The sequence below is a fragment of the Oryzias latipes genome, chromosome 3 (assembly GCF_002234675.1).
Source record: "Oryzias latipes chromosome 3, ASM223467v1".
NCBI lineage: Eukaryota > Metazoa > Chordata > Actinopteri > Beloniformes > Adrianichthyidae > Oryzias > Oryzias latipes.
Genome location: NC_019861.2, coordinates 24867342 through 24893971, shown reverse-complemented (window position 1 = coordinate 24893971; position 26630 = coordinate 24867342). Strand labels below are relative to the sequence as shown.

Sequence of the window (26630 nt, the reverse complement as noted above, 5' to 3'; positions counted from 1 at the left end):
ACAACAAAAGACACCTTGGCGACACATAACAGAAAAAAGGAATAAAAATACACAATTGCACACTTCAATTATAAAGTGTGCAATAGCATAGAGTTCATAACCCTTGTGCTATCCTATGGGGTCCAGATGACCCGATCCTTACATTGACATGTTCTCCCTACCATGATAAAGGTGGATAAAGGTGAAGAGGATTTCATGTAATCCATGAATACCAGTGAAGATCACAAATCATTGAAGAAAAAAGGTTCAGAGCACTGTCTAGTGGGGTCTAGATGACCCCACTCCCAATGTTAAAGTGCCTAGGATAGCACAAGGGTTACAAGCATAACCAGTTAAACAAATTAAAAAAAAAAGTTCTGGTATTTTCAAAATTTGTAAAAAACAACAACAATATAATACATAAATACCAGCTCAATCTGTGGGTCAAAGCCCAAAATTATAATCTGGGAATTTTATAATTTCACAATCAAACAAATATTACACTTTCATTGTTCATTTTAGAATAAAATGACCTAAGTCACCACATAGAATCAGTGTTTTAAAAAAAACAGTTTGAATAAATATGAGACCATCTTTATGAAGTACACGTTTCCTCTGATTGTCTGTGGGAAGTGTTTGGGATTACATGTAAAAGAGTTTTTCTTTGCCTTCCATCAGTTTTGGATGGGCAGTAACAAACGGTCTCTAACAGTTTCTAGATAGCTGATCTTACATGGCACAAGTGGAAAAATTTAAGACAATCTTTCCAAGATTGGGTGAGAACCCTTTCAATATGGGGTTTTAATTTTTCAAGGAAGCAATAACATGGTGCACTGCATCTGAGCTGGTGGAAAATTAAGAAGTAGACTTGCATCATGATACTGTGTGACCTCCAAAGTTTTCATGAAAGATCAATAGAAGCAGAATCGGTTTGTAAGGATTTCAGGATAAATGTTCTCATGTTTTCTGTTCCAGATGAGTGACAGAGGCAGATTATTTCTCTCTCAACCCCTTCACCCACCCACCACACACATATGCAAACAAACTTTTCTATTTCTTCCTGGTTAGGTGTTTGGTCATCTGGCTAACTTTTCTTCATTTTAAGTTTGATTTCTGGTTCCAATCAAAGCTGGTTTATAATTGTAACTAACAAAGCGGTCTCTTTTATGTTTTATTGCAATTATTTTTTGTTTCCTTTGTGCAGGTGGTATTTAAAGAGTTTGGCCATTTTTCTAGTTATCCATCACTTATTATTTAATTTGAATAACCTGATTATTCTTCTGACCACCCTTTTCTCCTAAATTTGGGGTTTCCACACTTAATACAATGATGAATAAACAAGTAATAATTTGTATACATTGTAAGAAAAAGCTGGACTGCTGCTGACGGTAATATATCATATATCGTTGTATGTTTGATATAAAAATGCAACTCTAAGCAATGCCGAAGAAGCTCAAAACCATTTTGCTTGTATAGTTCAGATGAGAATAATGAGAATCCCGTCATTCACGACAGTTTAAACCTGAGGGCAGCTTACACTTGTTATTTTTATGACTATTTTGAACTTCTGAGACATTACTGAACAAGAAATGATTTGTGTGACCTTCAGCTCAGTCCACACTCTCCATCAGATACTATTTACTGGCTTTTTATGGGAAATAAATGTAGTAATTCTTCATAGCAAGAAACTAATTGTCAAGCTATTAACCTCTGCAAGTCCATACCTGTTTCTGCTGCTAGTAAATTCTAGTTATAAATTAAAGTTGAATTAAACCTTGAGACTCTGAGTAAAGCAAATAAAAAACCTGCTTTAACGCCAAGTTAATTAGAATATTTACACCACATACTTTATAGTTAATTCAATGTAATCCACACAAAATGCCAGGCTGCCAAAGATTTACAAAAAAAAAAGTGAAAGGGAGAATAAGATTATTTTTTTCTTCTTTGAATCAGTATTTTGTTGTAAGCTTCTATGTGTTAGTGCATGATTTTTGAAGGCTGCTATAATCTGGTTTTGTTATTTTTAGCATCTGTCACCACTCTTATCTTTTACTTTTGTTTAACTTTGTAAGTATTTCTGTGCATGTAACTGCATGCTGTGTTTACACATCTATAGTAAGGGTTATTGATTTTATTTTCTAATACCCAGATCATTTCTCTCTCCTCTTCTAGGATCCTTCATTCTCACTCCTCCTCCACGACAAGCTTCAGGTGCCCAACAGTTCTCGGCGAGCGTGGAACGAACGTGACAGTCGCTGCGATGTCTGCGCCACACATCTCACTCAACTCAAACAGGAGGCTGTGCGCATAGTCCTCACTCTTGACCAGTGGGATTTGTCTCCCACCTCCTCCCCCCCAGCACCAATTGGGCGATACGGCTCTCATGGAGCTCCAGGAAGTCTTGGATCTCGGGAATGGCCCGGTGCATTTCTCCCATCTGCTGCCGTTTCTGCTGCTGCTCAATATCCTCCCCACTCGTCTTTCTCTTCAAGCCCATGCCAGACCACAACACCTAGCCCAAGCCATGGACTGTCAAACTCTAACCATGGGAGTCCCTTAGCAGGGCAAACATCCAGTCCTGCTCCAGCAGTCCCACAATCCCAAGGAGCAGGGCACAGACTGGGGTCTAAGCCCAGCTCTCTTGGTCTTGGAGGGGCTGCAGATAGACGAAATTCTGGGTCTCCCAATTCAGCAAAAGCGGGCGTTGCCTCACAGCAACCAGCAACAACAACTAATAGCCTAGTGAATAGCAGTGGCATCAGCAGTAACAATGGGAACGGAACAGTTGTTAGTTCATCGACTCTGCAGGCGCATCCTCGAACTAATGGAGGTGTTACACTTTATCCATATCAGGTAAGAGATCCATGACGGTGTGTGTGTGTGTGTGCGCTTTCTTGTGTGTGTCTTGCAGGCAGCACAGTATAGAGCTTTTCCCCCGAAACGGTTGGAAAACAAACAAGAAACATAAATATCGTGTTTTTCTAATTTTGCAGGTTTTTCTAAACAATGAAAAACGTTTTGTATTTTTTCTTAAATTTAGGAAAATCATAGATACATTTAACAAACTGTACTTTGCTATGGTGTTTAACAAAGTCACAAAGTCCTAGATGGCACTAAGTCTAAGCAGTTTGCTTACAGTTTTTCTCAATCACTTTAGTACAATTCTCAGATCAGAATTGAAGTTTGCAAATACGTGTGTGCATTTCTCAAAACAATTTGTACAAACAGCAAAACACTATGGATTTCTTGCAAAAGCCTGTAACTTGCTCAAAATCTTTATTTCATCTCTCAAAACTAAGTCTTTATGTCATTGAACATGTCAGTGCCATCAGAATGTCAGGTCCTTGTGTCATTGTCTATGAACAAGACAGTCAAATGACTTAGTCATGTTGTCAATATAACTGTGTACTTTAGAGGGAGGTTCTGATGTAAACCATGGCTAAAGTTTGGATGACAATTATTGTAAAATGTAAGTTATACCTTTTTTGTTTGATTGCAAGAGACTGGACAAGATTCACATTTACACTTTTATTGTTCATATTGTAATTTGTTGACAGACCATGTCATACCAACATAGAAAAAACCCACTGCAAACAGTAACACAAAGGGAAAAAAAAGATAGGACAATATTCTGTATAACAGTACAGGCAGTGCAGTAGGAATTGGTGTGGTCTTCCTACACCTCTTGTCGTTCCTGTATGTTAGGCCACAAATTCTCATCCACATCACAGTGAATATCCTCTCTTGCAATGCAGCGAAATATGTTTGTCACATTTTGACAACTTGGTCAACCATTTTGCAGTTAATGACTTATACGATGAACTAATGACTAGGTGTTTTGAGGAGTAAGACTATTGCACAGTGAACTATATAATACATTTTGATCAACATGACATAAACAATTGATAATGTAGCAAAGAGCAGAGAATTGTGCATAATCATTTGCATGGATGTACCAAAGCAATTGCAACTTGTTCAAAGAAGTGAGAAACTCCTTATATGATGTGCACAAGTGACATCATGATGTGAAGATTGAACAAATAGTTTTGGGAATTTCATTCTGATCTGAGAATTGTACTAAAGCGACTGAGAAAACCTGTAACACCTTTAAGATTTCTCAAAGTCTGACCAAAGAATTTTGTAGGTTTTTGTGACTGACAAAAACAACAAAGATGTACCTTTAGCAGAAATCAGGTATCAAAACATAAGCTTAAAAAATTAGAATTAGTGTTCTGTTAAATAGTTTAACCTGAATAAAACCCACTTAAAGAATTTTAAAACGGAATGCTTTGCAACAGGACACAAAGAAAAACCAGTAAATAGGATATTTATAAAGAGGAATGCAATACAATTTAATCATAACGCACAGAGACATTATTAATGTTATTATGGAGCAAACATTTGTAATACAAAAAACTGAATAAACAATGCAACTGAATAAAATAATATAAAACAACATGAATTTCTGCATTAGATAGGGGAATTTTACAGTCAATAACATTCTAGTATTTATGGGCAGATATATTTTTAAACCATGACAATGAAGCTCGCTCGCTGCGATTTTGAATACATTTTAAGGTCACCTACTTTGTCCACCTTGCTACTAAACTGTTCCACAGTTAATCTTTGGAAAAACAGCTGGATGGATGAGGAGAACTGTCAGTGTGCTGCTGCGTTGATTTATTTGTACATTTTTACTCTATGAAACATTCTGAAAACTATATATCAATTAAAAGAATTACTCATACACAGACTAAAAAAATGATCTAAAAATTGCAATAATTAATTATTCGCTGATGTCAAACTATTGATTTAGATTTAATGCTATGAATAAATGCTGTTTTGTCATTTATTTGAGTAATATTTATTTATTGTGTGCGCTTGTTCAAGTAGTGAGAGAGGCTTCACATTTAGAAACAGTAATAGCCACTGGGAAAATCCTCACTCTGCTGGCTGACCCAGGTCGTCATTTGTCATGGACAGCATTGTTGAGCTTTATGAGAACTAGTGATCCAAATAAAAGGAGGCTGTAGCCCAACAGCTAACAAAAATAGCTCACAGTGGCATTACTTCTTTATAAAAACACATTTATACCTTTATAACAGTATAAAGGTATGTAAAGAACATGATCAATAAACTCATACAAAGTTAAAAAACATTCAGGCGTAATGGGTAATGGAAATTATTTTGCTGAAGTAATTTCCAAGTAAGTTTTATTTCTCTTAGCTTGTGAGAAGAACTTTTCTTAAAAAAGCTAAAGAAAAAAAAGATTAACTTGGAAGTTAGTTTGGAAACAAAAAGGTAAATTGAGACTTTTGAATTAGTAGTTCTATTCTTTGCTTCAAGGAAAGTTAATTTTATTTTTGTATCAAATGGATTTTATTAGATCAAGAGTTTCCCCCAGATGACTGAGCAGTTACAGCTAAAGGGATCAGGGAGACCAGGAGGAAGGTGCTTCCTGTGTCATCTGGGGTGAGGAAAACAGAAAATGAGACTTGTTGGTGGACTGAAGAAGTTCAGAATGAGCAAGGAACTGTGACTGTAAAGCGCTTTGGACCTTAATTAAGGTGAAAAAGTGCTATATAAGTATACGCCATTTACCGTAAATGGGCCGCTATGTGTTTGCTGTGGTGATGCACAGAATGACAGATGGAGTTATAGGGGAATCCCTATGGTTAACAATAACACTGTGATCAAAGTAAGAGCAGGGAGCAAGTGGAGGAACATATAGAGAAGTGAAGGTTTGCACTGGAGAGGATTGAGGGTCAACAGAAGCAAGACAGAGTATCTGTGTTCAGACGAGAGGGACCAAAGTGGAACGGTAAGGTTACAAGGAGCAGAGGTGAAGAAGGTTGAGGACTAAACACTAAGAACCAACAGCCCAGAATAATAGAGAGTGTGGGAAAGAGGTGAATAAGAGTGTGCACGGAGGCTGGAACAGATGGAGGAAGGTTTCAAATGTGATGAATCTCAGCAAAAATGAAAGAAAAGGTGTAGAAAATGGTGGTAAGAGCGACTCCCGGAGCAGAGACAGGGACTCTGAGAATGAGACAGGAGGAAGAGCTGGAGGTAGCAGAGCTGAAGATGTTGAGGTCCTCTTTGGGAGTGACGATGAGGGATATGATCAGGAGTTAATCCATCAGGAACAGCTAAAGTTAGATGTTCTAGTAGTGAATGCAAGGACGTAGATGGAGATGATTTGGACCATTTAGAAGAGGGACAAAAGGATGTTGAGGTTGGAGCTGCCAGGAAAGAGGTCTACCCCAAGACGTTCATGGATGGAAAAAAAGCAAAAATTTAAAATGATGGTTTAAGGAAGTAATCACCTACGATGAAGAAGAGTGGACTCAATGTTTAAGGAGGATTTAAAGGTTTGTGTGTTTTCTCATATGGGGTCGGTGCACAAACCTAATAACTCACACAGTGATAATTGAAGCACTTGGGACTGTCAGACACCCCTCGTGTGCTTCCTTTTTTGTCCCCCATACTTTTCTTTTTATGTGCTCTATTTTTTCTTATTTTTGTCCCAAATTCAACTGTTCATTTTCACTCTGTAAAGTCTCTACATCTCTCTTTAGTACATAATTTGATTTTAATTGAAACATACCATCTGAGTTGGATACACCTTTTCATAGTTAGAATTTCGTGTCTAATTGACTTAATTTGATTGATGGTTGCACAAGATGTGGAGGGCAGGTAAAATTATACCACCCATCAATTTGTATTAAGTCAATTTAAAGACAGCTCTTGAGCTTCAAGGTTGTCACATTGATGTCTAGACATCACTTGACATCACTTAACCCAGGACTTTATCATAAAATGATAGAAAAGTTAACCACGTCTGTTACCTAATGGAACACAGCCAGCAAACCCATTAAAAAGCTGTAGATTGACAGCTTGAATGGGGGGAAGAGGAAGGACAACACCACCTTTAAAACAATGGCTAAAAATGGGCCACACCAAAAAAGACTGAGAAAAATATTCTTTCCTTGAAAAACGTTTTCAAAAGTTTTGTAAGTTAGTTCCCATCTTTTTTTATTAGTTTCTATTCAATCTGGCATGTTCACATGTTTGAACAAAGAAGAAGTGTGCGCACCTTACTTTTAAGACTGTCGGGAACCGGTGTGGTATGAACCCAAATCGGGGGCAGAAACTTAAACACTTAAAATGACATAAACATGACCAAAAAACATGGACTGAGGGAGCAGCAAAAAGGGTGAGGGAGCAGATGACCTGACAAGGAGGAATGGAAGCCAGGCACTTGTATATGCTAAGGGCAATTACCATGAATGAAAACAGCTGTGGATTGTTAGGTTACATTTGTGTGATAGACAGTGGGAAAACTGAAAACAGAACATGAACAAAATCCTCCAACTTCTTCCGCTCATCCGGGACCGGGTTGTGGGGTCAGCAGGCTAAGCAAAGATGCCCAGACTTCCCTCCCCCCGGCCACTTCCTCCAGCTCCCTTGAGGGGACCCTGAGGTGTTCCCAGGATAGCCGAGAGACGTAGTGTCTCCAGCATGTCCTAGGTCTTCCCCGGGGCCTCCGCCCAGTGGGACATGCCCAGTACACCTTGCTGGGAGGCGTCCAGGAGGCAGCCAGAGCCACCTCAACTGGTTCCTCTCGATGTGTAGAAGCAGTGGCTCTACTCCGGGATCTCTCCGGGTGACCGAGCTTCTCACCCTATCTCTAAGGGAGCGCCCAACCACCCTACAGAGAAAGCTAATTTCAGCCGCTTGTATTCGTCAATTAATTCTTTTGGTCATGACCCAGAGCTCATGACCATTGGTGATAATTGGAACGAGGATCGACCAGTAAATTGAGAGCTTTGCTTTCTGGCTCAGCTCTCTCTTCACAACAACAGACTGGTACAGCAACTGCATAATTATGAACGCTGCTCCAATCCGCCTGTCAATATCACGCTCCAGTCTTCCCTCACTTGTCAACAAAGCCCCAAGATATTTAAACTCCTCCACCTGGGGCAGAAGCACTCCGCCCACCCAGAGAGGGCAAACTACTTTTCTCTTCATTAATTATCTTTAAAAAAATAAATAAAATAAAAAAAATCCAAAGGAGTTAAGACAAACAAAAGCCAAGACACTAAAAAGTTTTTGTTCTTTTCTAAGTTTACTAAGTCAAGAAAAAACATCAACTCATCCAAAGGTCTATGCATCAGGAAAATGGGTTTGCTTCAGCAAAGAAAATTGAGAGCTGATCCTGAAGTCATGACTGTCCTGATTCTGACAGTTCATTCCTTCACCTTCAGCTCCATTCTTTGCCCTTGAAAAGTAGATCAAAAATGTGAAATTGAGGGCAGAAAAGGCAGGGCCGGAAGGTCAACAGGGATTTATTCAAGCCTCAGGTGGAGTTTGCATGAAAAAAGAAATTTCGTTAAAATCAAAAATAGTGTAAAACAACTTTCCGATTTTGTGCTTTCTCATTTCATTGTAAGTTTTAAATATATTTGAAAAGCACCTTTCAGTGATTTTTACAGTTTTTTTTTTTAGTTAGTGATCTTTTTTTTTGCATACCTGACTACCTTTAAATCTCTACTTGTGACACAGATGGCTGCTCTGTTATTTTTTGTTTATTAACATATTTTCTTTGGGGGTTATTTGTTATTTAATGTTACTCTTTCTGATATGACAGCGTTATGGCTTATCCAGAATTAAACAACTTTTGGAAATTCCAGTAGACTTAAATGTGTTTTATTATGTGCATTCACATACATGAAGGGGTGTGTTTGTACAGAATTCAAATTGGGTGTACAGGTCTGGGTATAATTGGGATGCATTTTTATTCTTGAGTATTCGGTCTCTGCTGAGAACAGAAAAAGCAGCTGTTATGTTTTCATTTTGACTTTGACCCTAGTGTTATTGTATCAGGAAGGAGCCACATGAGATTAACCCATGGCTGGATCTAGACGGGAGATTATCTTGAAGAAGAACTGATTTAAATAATGAGAAGTGGGAATGTATGCAAAGACAAACGAATGAAACAGGAAAAATAGGCAACACCAGAAATAGCAAGAGTTGTATCTGGAAATGTCACATAATTCTCTAATGAGTCATAATTAAGACATTATTGCACACTGAGGGAATTGCCAAGATGGAGAAAACTCTTCACGGCATTTCTTTTCTTGTCAAATAATTTAATTTTGTTGGAAATCTGCTTTCCATCTTGCTGCACAAGAAGTGCAGTAAGCTATGGCAAGATGATCCAGCATCTCTGGATCGGAGTCTTACATTGGCAGATGATTGAGAACAGACTTGGTGACAAACTTCTTCAGTCACATTTTTTTTTCAATTAGCACAAAGGAGAAAAGAACAAATACATCAGTTAATGGAAGGCAAAAAATTAAATGCCAATGAAAAAAATTTGAGCGATGGAAGTTTTAGTACAAATTTTTGGAACATGCTTAAGAGAAAGCTTAAAAGTTCAGTCAATAATTTTATTTAGAAAATCCCATCCCATATAAGATCCAATCTGATCAGAACATTTTATTTCATTTTGTTTTGTTTATTAACTTCTGGAGAAGAGTCCTTTTTGTGTGATGCTTTGCTGTTTATGTTGAAAAAAGTGTTTCTGCCACATTTTCCTTTTTTAAGTAGCTAATTGGTAACAGGTTTATCTGTAAGTGATTATCCTTCCGGCTTTGAATATGATGTCAGCATCGGTCGAATAAGCTCTTCTGTATCATCTTGGCTGCTGATCCTGTTTGTGTTTCTGGTTGTTAGTTTATCTGACTCAGAGGAAGAGGCCATGAAGTCACTTAAACCACTGGCACGAGTTTAACCTGCCAAAAATGGCCCCTTTTGACAATGACTGGACTCCATTTTTGGTTTAAATAGGCAACACACGAAAACTAGATGTAAGAGAAGCAAATACTTTGAGGACAAATCAAGCTTGGGCAAAACCAACTTCCGTCCCCTCATTACCATATCTGCGTTGCCCTTGAGCAAAAGTCCTTAACCCTCATAATGAAAGCATAAATGAGACCACAGCAAGAGTACAGATGCATAGAATAGGCCCCATATAGAGCATGTTTTTGTGGTCATGGGATAGTCAGAAAGCCTTTCTTGCTGTTCCATAGGGTCATTTGTAGTTCAAAGTGAACGTAAATAAAACTGCATTTCCTCCTCTCATTATTTCTATGGCTATGTTCTTTCAGCCTTTTGTCATTTCCAAGGATTTTAATATATGTTGCCTGCAGGCTGTTTGTAATACAATTACACAGTGTTTTTTTTTATGTGTGCTGATATGAAGAATCAGACATCCCTCTCCTTCTGTGAATCATACATCTTATTCTCCTCTTTGCCTCCTCAAAGATTTCACTCTTGTGCATGTTGAGTAATCTTCAGAAACCATTTGAACATACTGTCCTCTTGCCCCCCCCCCCCCCCCCAAACACCTTCTTTTCGTTCTAGATTTCCTCTCCCGTTATCAGTTGACAAGAAGAAAAAAACTGAAAAAAAATCTGCTTCTGCTCGTGGTGTTTGGATTGTGTGTATTCTCTTGATAAAAAGAGACAGGAGCACACAGGTTATTTTTAACCTCTTTGTCCAAACCAGGAAAGACGCAGATGACACGGATGAATTCTATTGAAATGACATTTGCGCTGTAATGAAAACAAGCAAGTCTATTTTCCTCTTTTATTCCAAAGTGAAATGAAAACGAAGTGTCTGTGAGTGATCTTAAAGAAAGAAGAGAAAGAAAATCAATTTAAATTCATTGATGCTCTTCTCTCTGGCAGATGCAATAAGGGATGTATTTTTTTTAGGGATGATCTGTGGTTGTGTTTATGTTGTAGCATTGCCTTTTTGGACTGTATTTGGCAAAATCTTCGACAACTCCAATTTTTTACATGTATCTGCGTATTTTGTCCTGCTATAACCTAACATCCCTGGCGGGGATCATTAAATTTTCATCCAGCACAATATAACCTAATTTATTGTAAACAGTGGGGACTGCAGTTCAGGCTTTGTGCAGTTAAGGAAAATCCAAATGAACAAGTAATGGAAAAAATGGCCATGATCATATCTAAATGAAATAACTTTTGGATTTTCTGGATTTATGTCTTTGCCTCTCATCACTGAAGTAATATTTTTATTAACAATAATTAATTAATTTTTATTTACAATTTAGGGGTTGAAGCTCAGGAGGTAAAGTAGTCCTCTGCCAGCTGTTGACCTGGTGAAGTGATTCTTGGCTTCTCCAGTTACCTGTCAGTGTTCATGGGTAGGGCATTGAACTATAATTTGCCTGTAGTTGATTAGATTAGGCAGAATATCCCCCCACCTCCAGGGTGTGAATGTGCATTCTTTTGAATGAGGAAATGGGTCAATGAAGAAAATAAGTTGAGTACCAACATGTAGAAATGTTGAATTCTTAGTAAAGAAAAGATACATATTTTTACAGTCACAAATTCTGAAAATTGTCCAAATAAAGAAAATTAGAGAGGTCCGTTATGTTCATTAAATGTACACTTCAACTGTAAGGGGTTGTAAAAAAAATAATAATCTAGGAACCCACATTTTCATCCTAGCTTGATTTTGTCTCAGTGTGATGACATTTCCAACCCAAACAACTGAGATATTATTGAAAAGACCAGAACACCCCCTATGAAGAACATCAATTTTTTTTAGAGCAGCTCAAAAGATGCACCCCAAAACCTAATGCTTCAACAGAGGACAAAAATAAATAACCTTGCTCTCAGGATCCTTAATTACACAGTATTTTCAGTTTAGTTACCTCAGTGCAACCACATGCAAATGTGATAATAATAACATACACAGATATTTGATTTAAAAACATGCAATCTTGAATGTGCCTCGAGCTCTCACATAGCTGAGTGTGCAAACTTTGTCTTCTGTATGTCACTCATCCCCTGAGGGATGGTGAGCAGCAGTCACGGCCACACTCAAGAACCATTTGGTGATTTAACCCCACAGTTCAACTCTTGATGCTGAGTGCCAAGCAGGGAGGCATTGTGCCCTATTTTTGGACTCTTTAGTATGACCTGACCATGGAAGTGATCCAGAGCAGACACTCTCCCACTAAGCCACCGAGATGAAGGAACTTTAGGCAGCTGCTGGCTGCAAAGCTCTATATAGAATGATGCTATGCATAATGCAATCCTCATTGGTTTAAATTTAAGCAAGGCTATGAGGGAGGCTAAAAAAATGTAGAGGTTACGTGGAGGGAAACAGGTTTTCAAGACAGGAAAAGCAATGTTTTGTGCTCACATTATTGTAAATTTAAAAACACCACGAAGAGTAAATTGAAGACATACTCTGATCCTCTTTTATCTATTTTTAAAGTCCGCCAAGTGTTTTTTAATTATGATCATGCCAATTTGAACCAAGAAAAGGAACTAAAAAAATCTTCTAGGTTTTGTAGGACATAGTTTCTGCAGAGTGGCAGTAGTTCGTTTGAAATTCGTCTCTGAGTTGTGGAAGGGACTGTTGGCGTGAAGCAACTACGCCCTCTTCCTCTCCCTTTTGCAGTGTGGAGAAGGGAACTTGTATATTCTACGTCACAAATAAACTCTTTTTCAAATGGTATTTTTCCACCTGCTCCTGGTAAATAATAATTTGAATAAAGAAAAACTCAGCAATGCAATTTTGAGCCTAATTTTCTTAATATATGTCCTCCATCATCAGAATAATGCCACAGGAACATCTTAAAACACCAAAAACACAGTTTTCATTGGAGTGGGTCTTTAAGGGCCTTTGTTCACCAAAAACCACCAATTGACCATTGATTGTTTTTTGTGTATATGACTTTTTTTCCTAACTACATTTGGCTTTGTTGGATCCAACCTAACACCAGGATCCAGTTAAAGAGACAAACTTTTGACTTGGACAGCTCTGAATGAGCTTTATACATGAATGCAACATCGAGTTCCTAATGTGTGAAGCTCAGTTACTGTACTTAAAGAACAGTTTAAACAATTTCCTTCTGCTTGAAATTGAAACATAAGTGTTTGGACCCAAGAACATCAAACAGTCCAACTGCAGTAGATTCTATAAAACAACGCAACTTACAATGAGCTGGCTCAGTTTAAATGTTGCTTAATGTGTTTAGTTAACTGTAATAAATACAGTAATGTAAAAATACTTATTATCTCACTGCAGATTATTTCCTCTTATCAAAGCATATATTGTTTATTATTGTAGCTGTCAGTGGCTGCCATGTGCCATTTCCTTAAATCCAGTTGTAGTTTCGCAGCCACGTATGACAGGAGGGGACAGAACAGGGAGCCTTTTGCTGCTTTAAGTTTTTGCAGGTTTGGTTGGTAAAAACGAATACTAATGAGTATGTTTCTGGACGGCAGAAGGAAAAGCAGAGTCCCCAGGGAAAACCCAGAGGCCTAAGAGGAACATACACCACTGCACCATCATTGTTAACACTGCCATTGCCAACTTGTTATTCCTCCTTCCTGATATTTCTGAATTTGGCCCGAGGCACTACTCTGATTAATTATACTTTTACTAAAAAACTCTGCCTGGTTTCAGTCATCGACCTTACTCAGAGAATTGCGTCAGCTCTATTTCTGCAGGTCCACCTTTTATTAGAACTAGCTTGAAGATGCATTTGCAAACATTGTGAAATCTTCTCATGGATTTCCTTCTTTTGTTAATTTTTTTTAATTGCCTTTACCCATTTGAACATACATGTAAATATCCTGCACTCATCCACGCATTTAAATCGACAAACAAAAGGCATGATCAACTTTTGTAGAGCCACTACTTACATGCAACTCAAGTACTTTTTTTATTTGTCAGGTTTTATGAGCGACATGGTAAAAAGGCACAGAATTTTCTCTAGCTTTGCAGTTTCATTATTCCATCACTGTTCCTTTAATAATGCAGAGGAAGTAAACCGGGTTTGAGAACGCGAACAGGGTGTGAATGCACAAAGGAGTGTGGTGTATAAACTATAGAGGCATCTCATTTACAGTAGGTAATTTATCAAGGCACTAGACGGCCTGCTCGGACCCCAGAGCCATCAGTAGTAAATATGCATGGACCAGAGGTGATTTACACACCTATGTGTGAGGCTGCAGGGAAGTGCAGACATACTGGTACATAGACATTCACAGAAATACAGAACAAACCAGGAGTATGTTAATCCTCATGAAGGATATTGTCTGCTATCAGAGCATGTGGTTATAACTGAGGTATTCTGCTCTCTGGCAGTAGATACAACATGAAGAGCTATAATCAGAAATCCATGTGTAGCTTGTTGAACAGACAGGCTCACACTTAACTGCAAGCTGCTCTGCTGGGGGCTGAAAGAGCATACATTACAAAGGCACAATTTTGCTCAGTGTGTGTGTATACATGCACAGGTTTTTGGGTGTGCTAAAACAGAAAGGCTTGTTTTGTCTCTGTGACAGTGCTACTGCCTCATTCCATACATGCCAACAGTCATATAATTGCATAAGAGTTTGCATTTATTGGAACAGGATATTGATGTTGCATTGCATCCTTTTGCTTGGTACAAAATGAGCTTTGATCTAAAATGATGGAAGAAAATCATATTCCAAGTCATTTTATGGTAATATACCACCCCTACATTATTCCATTATGGCTCTCTCCAAGGCGCCAGATAAATTCAGTCTTTGAATTACTGACTTTTTACTTTAAGAGACTTTAGTGTAATTCTTTTATACCAGCAGGTTCTGAAACAAAGAACTTAGCATCACACAGAATCCTTTCATGAAAAAAATGTTTCCTAATGAAAATTTATATTTGAGAAAACTATTTTTAAAAGATATAAGAAGGCTATTTATGCAGTTGACTGTCTAAAAATAACTTTAAGCATCTGAAAATTTGAGGTGCTCTCAGTAATCTGCTTCAGCCCTGAATGTTACCTGTATTTCAGCTCATATAAATGATTCATTCCTCTGTCATTATGGGATAAGAATCATGTATCAATCTTTGTTACATCTGTAAAGAGCGCAGAAAGTACGCCTGACCTTCAGCTGTCAGTTTCTTTATTACGTGAAGGACGTGTGGAGTTCTCTGCTCTCTGGGTTCATCATGACCAATATCATCTCTGCATTAATGTTGAAAGATTCTGGCCATAAATTACAGCAGATTGAAGAACACTCGTTAAACTTGTCTGAATACAGTACGTGCATAAAATTGAACATCAGCTGGTTTTACTGCTGTACTGACTCTCAACATGGGATGAACAGAAAGGTGCTAGAGCATAAAATTTGATATGTTTTACACTTAGGCACAGGATTAGCCATCTTTAATTTTTGTCTCTTTTTGATTTAAAAAGAAAAAAGTTTTTTACTCTGTTGTTAATGCTGAGTCCACATTCTGTTTCTGAATTTGAAGGAGACAAAAGTACCGAATGTTGTAGTTTCTCAACTGATCATGGGAGGCTGGTTTAAAGGAAAGCCATTTTTTTAAGGACTCTCATGCGAAAAAGTCAAACTTCACAACAACAAAACTAAAATGTATGCACTTTTTTAACTGTTAATTTTCATTTTATCATTGTTGAGTTTATGATTTTTTTGGGCAGATGGATGGAGCTGTAATTTTTTGCACCTTACTTTTTTAAAGATTCGTGGTTTTCTCTGTTCACCTTCAACAGATTACCTCAGAAGGCTCAAGAGAAGGACTGACTGAAGCTCCCATGAACCGCTTCAACACCCACTCTCCTGCACACACAAATTCATCATCGCGCACTAACTCCCCATCAAACACTCCAGTCGCAACTATCCCAGCACCCTCTGCCACCTCAGCTGCTGCCTCCTTCTTTGCCAGGTAAGAGAATTTTGACTTACCTCTGACTGATGTAAAGGGGTTGAAGTCCAGTCAAAACACAAGTTTCTGGCAGTCACAACAAGAATTTTGAGTCAATCATCCTGTTAATTGCACTAATAATGTTGATATTTCCAAGTCAATCCCAAACTTGAAATCGTAAACTAGCATTTTAAGTGAGATAATAATGGCGAAGTCATCACTTATCCATATCTCACTGTTTTGTTTATAGATTTTCCTTCTAGTTTAATGCATTCTACATTAACTGATCAGCAACATCAATAAGAAACTGGTTATATGGCTACATAATTGATGACAAATCGTGACAAATTCCAAATAAATGAGTACATTATTCATGGATTACACCTCTGTGTTTGTGTGCCCCAGTGGATGAAAAATTGCTGAGATGCTGGTTCTAATGAGCTGCTTTAAATCAAATCTTAAATTATCCTTTGGCTTTTAAAATAATCATTTTTAAACCTCTTCCCTTGAGCAGAAGATAATGCACCATGTCTGTAATCTATCAGTGAGTAGAAGTGGGCATCACTGGTGCAGACATTAGGTTGTTTGTCTTTCAAATGTCCCCCCAACGGGTGTTCAAGCAACCACTTTCAATGAAAAGTCTTAGTAAAACTGTTCCTACAAAATGCATGGCCATTGAACATGTGTTGAAAGTTAAACCAGGTTTAACTTTGACCAGTCAGGGACTTGGATCTGGTAGCAACGTTTGGATGGTGTCCTGTTCAATTCCAATCATTAGAAAAATAATCATGGAGGACAAATTTATAATTGTGGTTTGTGCCTGGACGGAATAAATGACACCAAGTCTTTCATATATCAGAATAGAGCTGTGAAAGAAAAAGCCTGAAGCAAGATTCTTGAGATTTGCACCAAGCCTCTTCCAGCGGTAGGGGGCGAACATGTGCTAGTAAACAGTAGAAAAATAAAAATAAAGTGCATTTAGCATGTTCTTGAACGCGCGTCACATGCTAGGTGTGTACAAAGCTTTATTCTAAAACACATACTGAGCCTTCTGTACTGGTATCTAAAACACACATTAAAAACATACACACATGTGCTTTTGGTCAATTTATGAGAGTGAATTTCATAAATGAGGGAATCTATTTAGTTTAAAGGTGTTTGCATCCTTTGTGCCACAGTCTGCTTCCAGCTCTTTGTGTGCACACATGTTATGTAAGAGTGAGCATTCAATTCAATTCAATTCAATTTTATTTTTATAGCCCAAAATCACAACAGTCAACTCGATGGGCTTCGAAGTAAAACATGAACTTAAAAGGATCACGAATACAAAGAGTTCAATAGGAAAATACTAAAATGAACTAACAAACTGACTATGCTATACTGGCATCCCTGCCCTTAGACCCCCCTTCGCGGTAAGGAAAAACTCCTAAAAAAAACGGATTCCGGAAAAAACGAAGAAACCTCAGGGGTGCCCACATGAAGGAGGGATCCTCCCCCAGGACGGACAGGCGATTTACCAGAACTCTTAGAGTAGAATTAACTTATCTAAATCTACAACTACATATATAAAAGTCCAGCAGACGAGCTTCAACCAGCCGTGGTTGTGGGGACAGTCAAAGGCGCGAGTCGAGCCGGAGACAGGAACCACAGCCAGGTGTAGGAGCGGGAGCAAAGGCGAGGTAAACGGTCAGGAACTGGAGCACGGATGGGCCAACTGGAGTCTGGAAGCACTCCCACTCCCCAGGAGGGGAGAGGAAAAGAGGGACAATACATGAACCGCACTGTACCAAACAGAGGCATGGAGAACTAAATGATGAATTATGATCAAGAATAGAGGAGAGGAAGCGTAGAAGTAGAAAAGATGTCTGCAGCTCTAGCTGTTCAATACTTTAAAATACACAAGCAGTCTGACTTTGTATGAGTCTGTTTAATTGGCAGAGAAAGCTTATACTCTTTCACAGTCTGTGTCTGTGGTTAGTTGAAGCAGCTATGCAGGGCAGGTAAATCCTATTCCTGGCTGCCTACAGGTCTTCTCTATCAAACGTGGGCTGCATGCAGACATTCTCATCACTGTCTTCCTTTCACTCAGGGTTTGCAAACAACAAAATCCCTGAGTCCACCATTTGCCCTCTCACCTAATCTTTGTCTTCATCCCATCCTCCTTATTTTCCTCTTTCGATCCCTTGTCTCGTTCTCACGTCACCCTCCATGCTGCCCCCCTATTTTCATTCACAGTAATTGCTTTCTCTTTTGCTCTTTTCTTCCACACATCACCTATTGTTCTCTCACCTTTTTCTCTACAACAATCTTTCCATTTCCATCCTGACCTTTCCTTTACCTCCCCTAATGCAGATCTGAATAATATCTTTCATTAGTACCAATCTTTCTAGGGAATGTGTCACACTAGCAGAGCAGCACTGCATCATCCCTGTGCTGCAGTGGCCCACTGGGGACCACAGTGTAGAGACTTGCCGTCATGTGTGCATTCTCTTGCTCCCTTGAGGGGGGAGGGAATTTCTATCAGTGAAGGAATTTTTTTAACAACATGCTCCAAGGATTGAATCTTTGGGGTTTTGACTGGCTGTGTGAGAGCATGTGTGGTGTTGAAGGTAGCTGAGTAAATGAGAGGGTCTTGAGTGAATCAGTGATTTGGAAAGGAGTTATTTTGAATGGAGGTGGGCAGTGAAAGTGGGGGCATGGCTACTCCATTGCTGCTCGCTTACTTTGTGCTGCCTTCATTTTTATAGTGATACCTTTTTTTTTCTAATCAGCCACCCATCCTAACAGTGGATTGATGATTCAGCAGTGGAACGGTTGCAGGAAACGTAGCATTTTAATTGCCTGATCAAAGCTTGAGTACATGTTTATGTGCTCATGCATATTACGATGGGACATAACATTAGTTTAATTTATAATTAATTCAAAGACCCGCTCCAATGAAAATGATGTTTTTAACAGTTCTTGTGGCATTTTTCTAATAGAGGACATATAAGCTTAACATTGCCTTTCTGAGTATTTCTTTATTCAAATCACTGTGAATCAGGAGCAGCTAAAAAAATGCTATTGGAAAAAGATCGTATTTGTGACGTAGGTGCTATGCTGGGCAGGCCACAAGCTCCCTGCTCCATTCCATTCCAAAGCAACCACTTGCAGACAAATACTGTAGATCTATGTACGTCTGAGCTGGCATCTGGCTCAAAACTGTACATCTGGATAGCTCTGATATTGCTTGCCATTTTTGTTGCACCGGTAATACTAAATTTGCGGTTGTAATGGGCTGCAAGCTAGCAGGAGAGTGTAAAAAGAAGAATGATAGGAAATGGGGGCAGGTTTACTCCACGCCAGCTTTGCCCACAACTCAGAGGCAAATTTCTAATGAACTACTGCTGCTCTGCCGAAACTACGACCTAGAAAACAACATATTTTTTGATCTTGGCCAAAAGTGCTATAATTATTATTAAAGACCACTGTGAACATTTTTAAAATAGATCAAAAGATGATTGGAGTGGGACTATAAGACAACTTTTAAACATATTTTTAACTATTCAGACTCAATAATACTGAAATGCACTTAATTGCTATCAAGTCAATTTTTTACATCAATATAAAGGAAACCAATGTTTATCAACACACATTGATCAGATTTGAGATGTCTGCCATTAGTTGACTTCATGTATGTGTCAATAGATAATGTCATTAAAGCCAGTCAGCTGTCCATGCTAGGACCAGCTCACTAAAGCGTAAACAATTCACACCAACATCTAACCATCACTCACTGTCCCTCCCTACTGATGGTCCACTAAACAGAAAGTAATTAAATACTGAACCAACAACCCTGTCCAAAGGAATCAGCCATAAATCAGCCGTGTGTGCATTTCACTCAGAAGTGTTTGTGATTGTGTGAGAGGAAGAAAGCATCTTGTTACCAGGTGTTTTTTTTGTGACCTGTGACACTTTTTAACAAGAGGAAGACAATTGAAGTGGTGGATGGGAGGAGAGACAGTTCTTACTGAAGGATCGATATATCTAAGGAAGGCTGGATGGATGGTGAGCTGGGTGTGTGGAAGATGGAAAAGCAGACAGAATAACAATTAAAAACACAGAAGGACGGAGGAAGGATGAAACAAAGACTAGTGGAATACGATACTGATGAAACTTCGTTGATCCCAAGCAGGGACATTCAAGCAGCTAACAACAACAAAAGCTAAATACATTGATAAAATTGTAAAATTAAAATACAGTCAAATAAGAAAAAAACAAAACTGTTCAGGTTAGCCCTTGTGCAGCAGACGGGGAGTGACTGAGGAGATATACAATCTGATAGCTATATGAACAAAGGCAGTCATTAACCTCTCAGTTCTATACTTCAGTGAGAGGATAGTTATGGGTGAGACTAAGAGATAAAATAAACCATTAAGGACAACGATACATTAAGAGTGTAGCTCATACATAGAGCTTATTGATAAATGCAAGAATGGTTCATTTTAGGGTCAAAATGGAATAAATCCACTTAACCAAGTTCCAATTGATCTTAAATTTCTTTTTTAGGAATTGTGTGTGAAAATTGTGCTTCATATTATTGCTGCTGATTTAGCTGAATTGGTCAGGGGTGCAGGCATTACAACAGGATTGTAATGCTACATGTCAACAAAGGAATCACAAACATTATTGCTTCTTATAGCAAACAACATATTTTTCTAACAATCAAATGGTTTAAAAGGTTTCCAGCGCAAAAGCCATACTCTAAAAAGCATAAGTGAATGTAAGAATAGAGCAGTGGTTAGCATCTTCTGGGAAAAAGGAAAAATTGTGAATGTTATAAAGCTAGAATCCCCAGCAGCAAAGTAACCTCACAAGAATCCATCATTGTCATGGCTTAACCTGCAACCATCAGCAGCACTGCGCCAGTTATTAGAATCTTTTTTCTTAGTGGCATTATAAACTATTTAAACTACATTTAATAGTGTAATAAGAACTACTGTGTATAAGAATAAAACAAACCCATAGAGTATTATTTTTAAAACACCTTGTATTTCTTGAACCTTGTAAACATTTGACAATAATCTTGCTTGAGTGCTGCTTCAATAAAACAAAAATACCTTTTTAAGCATCAGATCCTATTTTGTGTACATACGTTATCTTGCAGACAGTGAAAAGCTAGTTAATGGTCTGCTCATGCAGGATTGTTCCTGTTATTGTGCAGCAATACTTGGTCAAAAGCAGAAAAAGTCACACACACAGGTCTCCAGGGAGAGCCATTCAAATGGCGAAATGCTTCATCATTCCATGGGTCACTGAACCTGTGTCTGTCTGTCTTACAGCCCTTTTCCAACTGCTGTCTTTTTATTTTTTCAATGTCTCACTCTCATTTCTGCAACTGTTAATTGAAAGGCAATGGTGTGAGAATATGGCTCCTCCACACAGAGCATGGGTCCTGTTTCTCTGATTTCATTTTAGTTTTTAAGAATAATCTCAAAAATATCCAATTTCATCAGAGCAGTAACAAAAACAACTCTGTGAGGACTTGGCTAAGGGTGCTTTATTTTTACTTTATAGCTACCAGCAATTTAATTAGTTCAAGTGGTGACTTCTCAAATCCTGTAGAAGACACACAGCGACACAGAAAATCATTAGAAAATCTCCTCACACTTTGAGCTCTTACTAAATCTTTCTCTATGTTTTTCTACACAGTAGTATGAACCACCCTTACACAGACCGTGACAGAAGCAATGACACAGCAATGTGACATAATAAATAATTGCCGGGGATGTTTTATTGTTGGAAATGTCTTGCTGACTTATGGTTACCCGTTAGAAAGGAGAAAGGAGTGTGCGTTAACATTTGCCACGTGAATTTTGAGGTTTAAGAAATGGTTTGAAGAAAAGATCTTTATATAATTTGTCTCTTTACCATAATAACGTTTTTATAAAAAAAAAACAAAATACAGGTTAAAGGGAGTAAATATATCAAATAGGAGAAAAACTCAAGTTAGAATCAACACAGAAAATAGGAGGAGAATATAGACCCATGGATACTACATAAACACGTTAGAAGCAATAGTTTTATTTTGGTAATTACTCTCCTATTTAGTTTTTCTTTTGCCTCTTTCCCCTCAGAGCTGCTCAGAAATTGAGCTTAGCATCAAAAAAGAAGAAGCAGAAGACGGCTGCAGTCATAGCTCCAGTGACAGCATCTCCCCCACCATGTGACCCTCCGCTGTTCCCCACAAATTTCAGCTCTGCTTTGCTGCTGGCCCCTCCCCCAGCTCCACCATGCCTTCTGCGAGCGGCCAACAAAATCAAGGACACACCTGGACTTGGAAAGGTAACACTAACTTTTTTTGGGCAACATTTATGCATTAAAAAAAATAGGAAAGGTCCAGTCAAAACTTTGAAATCTTTTGATCCATTGTCATAGCGTTCCCAGTGGGTTTTTAGTTAAGATTTTACCATTTTTACCAGAAAATTTAAAAAAAGGACATGGTTTCTGCAGAGTGGCAGGAGTTCATTAGAAATCCGCCTTGGAGTTGTGGGCAGGACTGTTGACGTAGAGTAAGCCTGCCTTCATTTCTCATTAGCCCCTTGTTTACACTCTCCCACCAACTTACAAACCTTTAAAAACTCCAATCTAATATTAACAAAATGGTGTAAATGGTGTAAAAACGATGAAACAAAATGGAAAGCATTATCAGAAATATCCAGCCGCGCAGTTTTGATCCAGCTCGGATGAGGAAAACAAAGATGTTCATGGATCTATTTGATTGCAAGTGGAATGGAGTGGAGCAGGGCGCTTGCAGCCTGCCGATTATAGATTTTAGGCAATGAGCTTTTCCAGTGGCATTTTTTGTCTGCTCCTGATTCACAATGTTTTGCATTAAAAATACATCAGAAATGCAGTTTTAATCTTAATTGTCTTTGTATATGTCCTCCATCATGCAAAACATGCTACACCAACCTGTTAAAAACACCAACATAACACAATTTGCATTCATTCAATATCGTTTTAATCAGAAAAAACAAACATGATGGAAAACTTTTTACTCCAACACACAATGTATGTAGTCTAGTAATGTGTACAGTAAAGAAAATGCAGTTTTGTTTCTGTCTGGCATAATTCAAACAAACAAACAAAAAATGCCATGGAGATCATGTAAAGCAATGAGTGTTCACAATAAAAAATTTAGGCTTAAACTGAATTTAATTAGATGATGTTATCATTTAAACACCACATTTGCAAGAAATAGGGAGTGGATATTACACTAACCCTAATCAAATTTTTCAACTGGTAGATACTACTGTGACTTTATAACTTAAGTTTTTGCCTTTGGGTAACATAAGTAATAGTACAAAGTCACAGAACACATGGTTCTGTGACTTTTTTTTAAGGAAAAACCTTTTATCAGTGTAGTTAGAGTGTTTCACCAACAAGCAAAAATACTTGTGGATTTAAACGTCACTGTTTAACCAAAAATCTCACAATATTTAGAGCAAATTTTTTAAGGACGCTGAAGAATTGTAAAAGTAGCAAACATCTTTGAAAGGCACAAGCTGAAACTTTCTCCAGCCTTTGAGCCTTTTCAACGCAACATTACTCAGCATTGTGGGTACAAAACAAAGGAACAGTTTATGCCGGATGTACAAAGAAACCCACTAAACAAAACCTTTTTTGAAAGAAGAAAATGCTCAAAGGTTCCAGAACAGATTTAAAAGATTGAAAGCTGATTGGTCTTTGGTGTGTACTGACCATGAGGTTTGCAGACAGTTTTACCTTTTTATTGAAACTTTACCAGATGGTAGCACGATGTCTGTTACTCTGACAAAGTCTATTAAAGAAATAGGTTTACTCTGAATTGATGTATTTTGAACTTTTTTCATAAAATTTTGGTTTAAAGAAGCAGATCTCTCAGCTTAAATGTGTCAAACATATTTCTGACTATTTGGAGGACTATAAAAACTTGATCAATAGAGAGTATACCGGACAGAAAGGTCGAGCATTTCATTTTTAGAGCACAATCAGTTACCGAACCATGGAAATACATAATGCAATGTCTCTGAAATGTTGGTAAGTGGAATGTTTTCATTTGGAAGAACAAACTTCATGTTTGTGGAATGGAAACAGGGTTCTGATCTACACTAGGGATTCTATTTAAAAACACTCAGTATTTATTTTAGTAGTAAAACTGTGTTGTCTGAAAAACCTAGAGTTCTTTTATTTTTTCAATCTAAGGTTCATAGCTGGCAGGGAATTTATTCTAGGGGGCATTATACACATGTTTGTGTGTCTTGTTCATTTTGACAAAAACATAAGAGCCACCTTTCCTCATGTAACATTCATTTTGGTGCCACTGTTTAAAGTGATTTGGTCTTTAGGATGAACATCAGTAAATACCTCAGAGTGCTGGAATGTGCTGAAATATCAAGCTGCTGTAATATATCATGACCTTCACCAGTTTATCTAAGCAGGTCCATTGGCTTGTGTGTGTTGGGATGCCTGTCTCCCCTGCTGTACCAAGCCAAAATGTAACTTAATGGTAACCACGGTAACACATCTCAGGCTGACAAAAGTCATCTGTCAATGTTGCTGGCGGCTGCTGAAGCACACACACTGGTGTGCATTGGGGAAGCAGCACGGCCTGATCACACCTTCCTCTCAAGTGTGTGCAATATTGATCGTCCATGTAATTAGTTTTTATTGTCCCCTCCCCCTCCAATTGAGTGACAGACTCGCTGACTGACTGTGTGGGTGGGTGTCCTAAATGCTAGGAAAAAATAGGTACGATGGAGAAAGAAGACAGATTCCTAGCAAGTGTACTGCCACACACACAGAATTGTGCCCTCATGCATGTGCACGAGTGTATTCTACATATCATGTTATGTGTCCCATTATACAAGTATTTGGCTACATGGTCACTCTTGCATTCAATCATCATGAATGAGACAGCTAAATCACCCTGAATACCAGACCAGACAGGAAGCTATTTTTTTATGGATTTAGCTCATTTGTAATGAAATGTAGTAAAACCTTTTGTTGTGAAATTAATCCTAGATGAATTCAACAGTAAATAATAAACGTTTAAAAGGTCATTCCAATAGCATTCAGAATAACATGTGTTGGGATGATTATGACAATAACAAAATCACCGCCATCATCAATATTGATATTATAGAAGCTCCAAATGCCTAAAACACCCATCGTAATATATTAATCTAGAGAGGCTGTGGTTCAGTAGGTTAAGCTAGTGATTTACAAGTAATTGGCCGGAGGTTTAAATCCCAGACTTAATAGCCATTGAGTCTTTAGGCAAGATATCAAACCCCACATTGCCCTCAATTGAAAAAAAACGTGTAAATTACTTGGGATTAAAGTGTTCACTAAATGTAAACATGATTTAGAAAACATCTCTATTATAAAGTCAATCTCACATTTTTGTAAATGTATAGAACTTTAGTCGATACCACGTCAGGATCAATTATATTGAACAATATTAATGTGCAACCCAAAAAAAATAGCATTTCTGCAACATTAGACTTTATTATTTTGTTCCCACAACATTGTTTAATATTTTTTAAACACATTTTTACATTCACATAACCTGAAAAACATTTATTTTCTTCTGAAAACCATTTCTGCCTTTAAATGTATATGTACACACAGCCTGAAACTTTATCTTGTTCAAAGGTTTTCCTATTTAATCTTTGTTTACATGCAATAATATCATGCATCACATGTTTCTTTCATGTTTCTATCACTTTGTCCCTTCTTTGAGTGTCTGTCTCGGCATTTCCATATGGAGATGACAGATGTCCTTTCAGTTGTCATGGAGACAGATTCAAGCTTGTATTTACTCGCATACAGAGAAGCTCCATATTATTGTGAAACACATCATAAGACAAGTACACTGCATTTCTCCTCCTTTCCTGCAATCTGTCTCCACACGTTTTTATTCTTGCTGCCATTTTCTCCAGTAAAGAAACTAGAACAGTAGAATGACCAGACATGATTCCACAGTAAAAATGTGCAGAAAAACAATGGAAAATACCTCTAAGGTACAGTTGACAACAAAAACTGTTGACATTGTTTTGGCCACACTTATGTTTGCTGTTTTGCCCCAGGTTCAGTGGTCACAGCAACCTTACAGTCTCCTGGTTTATTGGGTTACGTCTCACAAATACATCCAGTGGAGCTTCACCTTTTAAGACCCACTCCAATGAAAATTGTGTTTTGTTATTTCTAACATGTTCTTATGGCATTTGTCCCATGATGGAGGACATATGTAATGAAAATTTAAGGAAAAATTGCATTTCTGAGTATTTCTTTTGTCAAATTGTTGTGAATCAAGAGCAGATGAAAAAATGTCATTTGAGAAAGTTTGTAGCTGTGACGCAGAACCTGCAACGGCAAGCCACAACCTCACTGCACCGCTCCATTCTGATGCATCTACTTTCAGACAAATAGATCCTTTTATGTCTTTGTTTCCTCATCTGAGTTGGCATCTGGCTCAAAACCGTGCAGCTGGATAGTTGTTTGCCATTTTTGTTGCACCAGTACTGTTGGGTTAGGGCTGTAAGTTAGCGGGAGAGTGTTTAACAGATGGATGATGGCAAATGGGGGCGTGCTTACTTCATGCCAACAGATCTGCCCTCAACTCAGAGGTAAATTTCTAACTCACCCCTTCCACTCTGCAGAAAATATGTACCCAGAAAATGACAGTTTTTTTTTATTTTGGCTTAATACTGCATAATCATAATTGAAAGACCACTGGGAACTATTTTAAAATAGATCAAAAGATGATCGGAGTGAGACTTTAAATGAACACTTTTACATGTGGAACATCCTTCTGTTGTGAAACTGACCTCAACTTGCGTCATACATTGTGGAGACATATC

General features: G+C 38.0%; 1 protein-coding gene across 1 annotated transcript in view; it reads left to right on the top strand.

Annotated features, from left to right (window-relative positions):
- Positions 1-26630, top strand: part of kif26b (kinesin family member 26B) — a 98299-nt gene that overhangs the window by 30845 nt on the left and 40824 nt on the right. Inside the window, exons 3-5 of the mRNA XM_011492476.3 lie at positions 2152-2832; positions 15593-15765; positions 21861-22068. Of these exons, the coding sequence (XP_011490778.1) occupies positions 2152-2832; positions 15593-15765; positions 21861-22068 (1062 nt within the window). The remainder of the gene's footprint in view (positions 1-2151; positions 2833-15592; positions 15766-21860; positions 22069-26630) is intronic.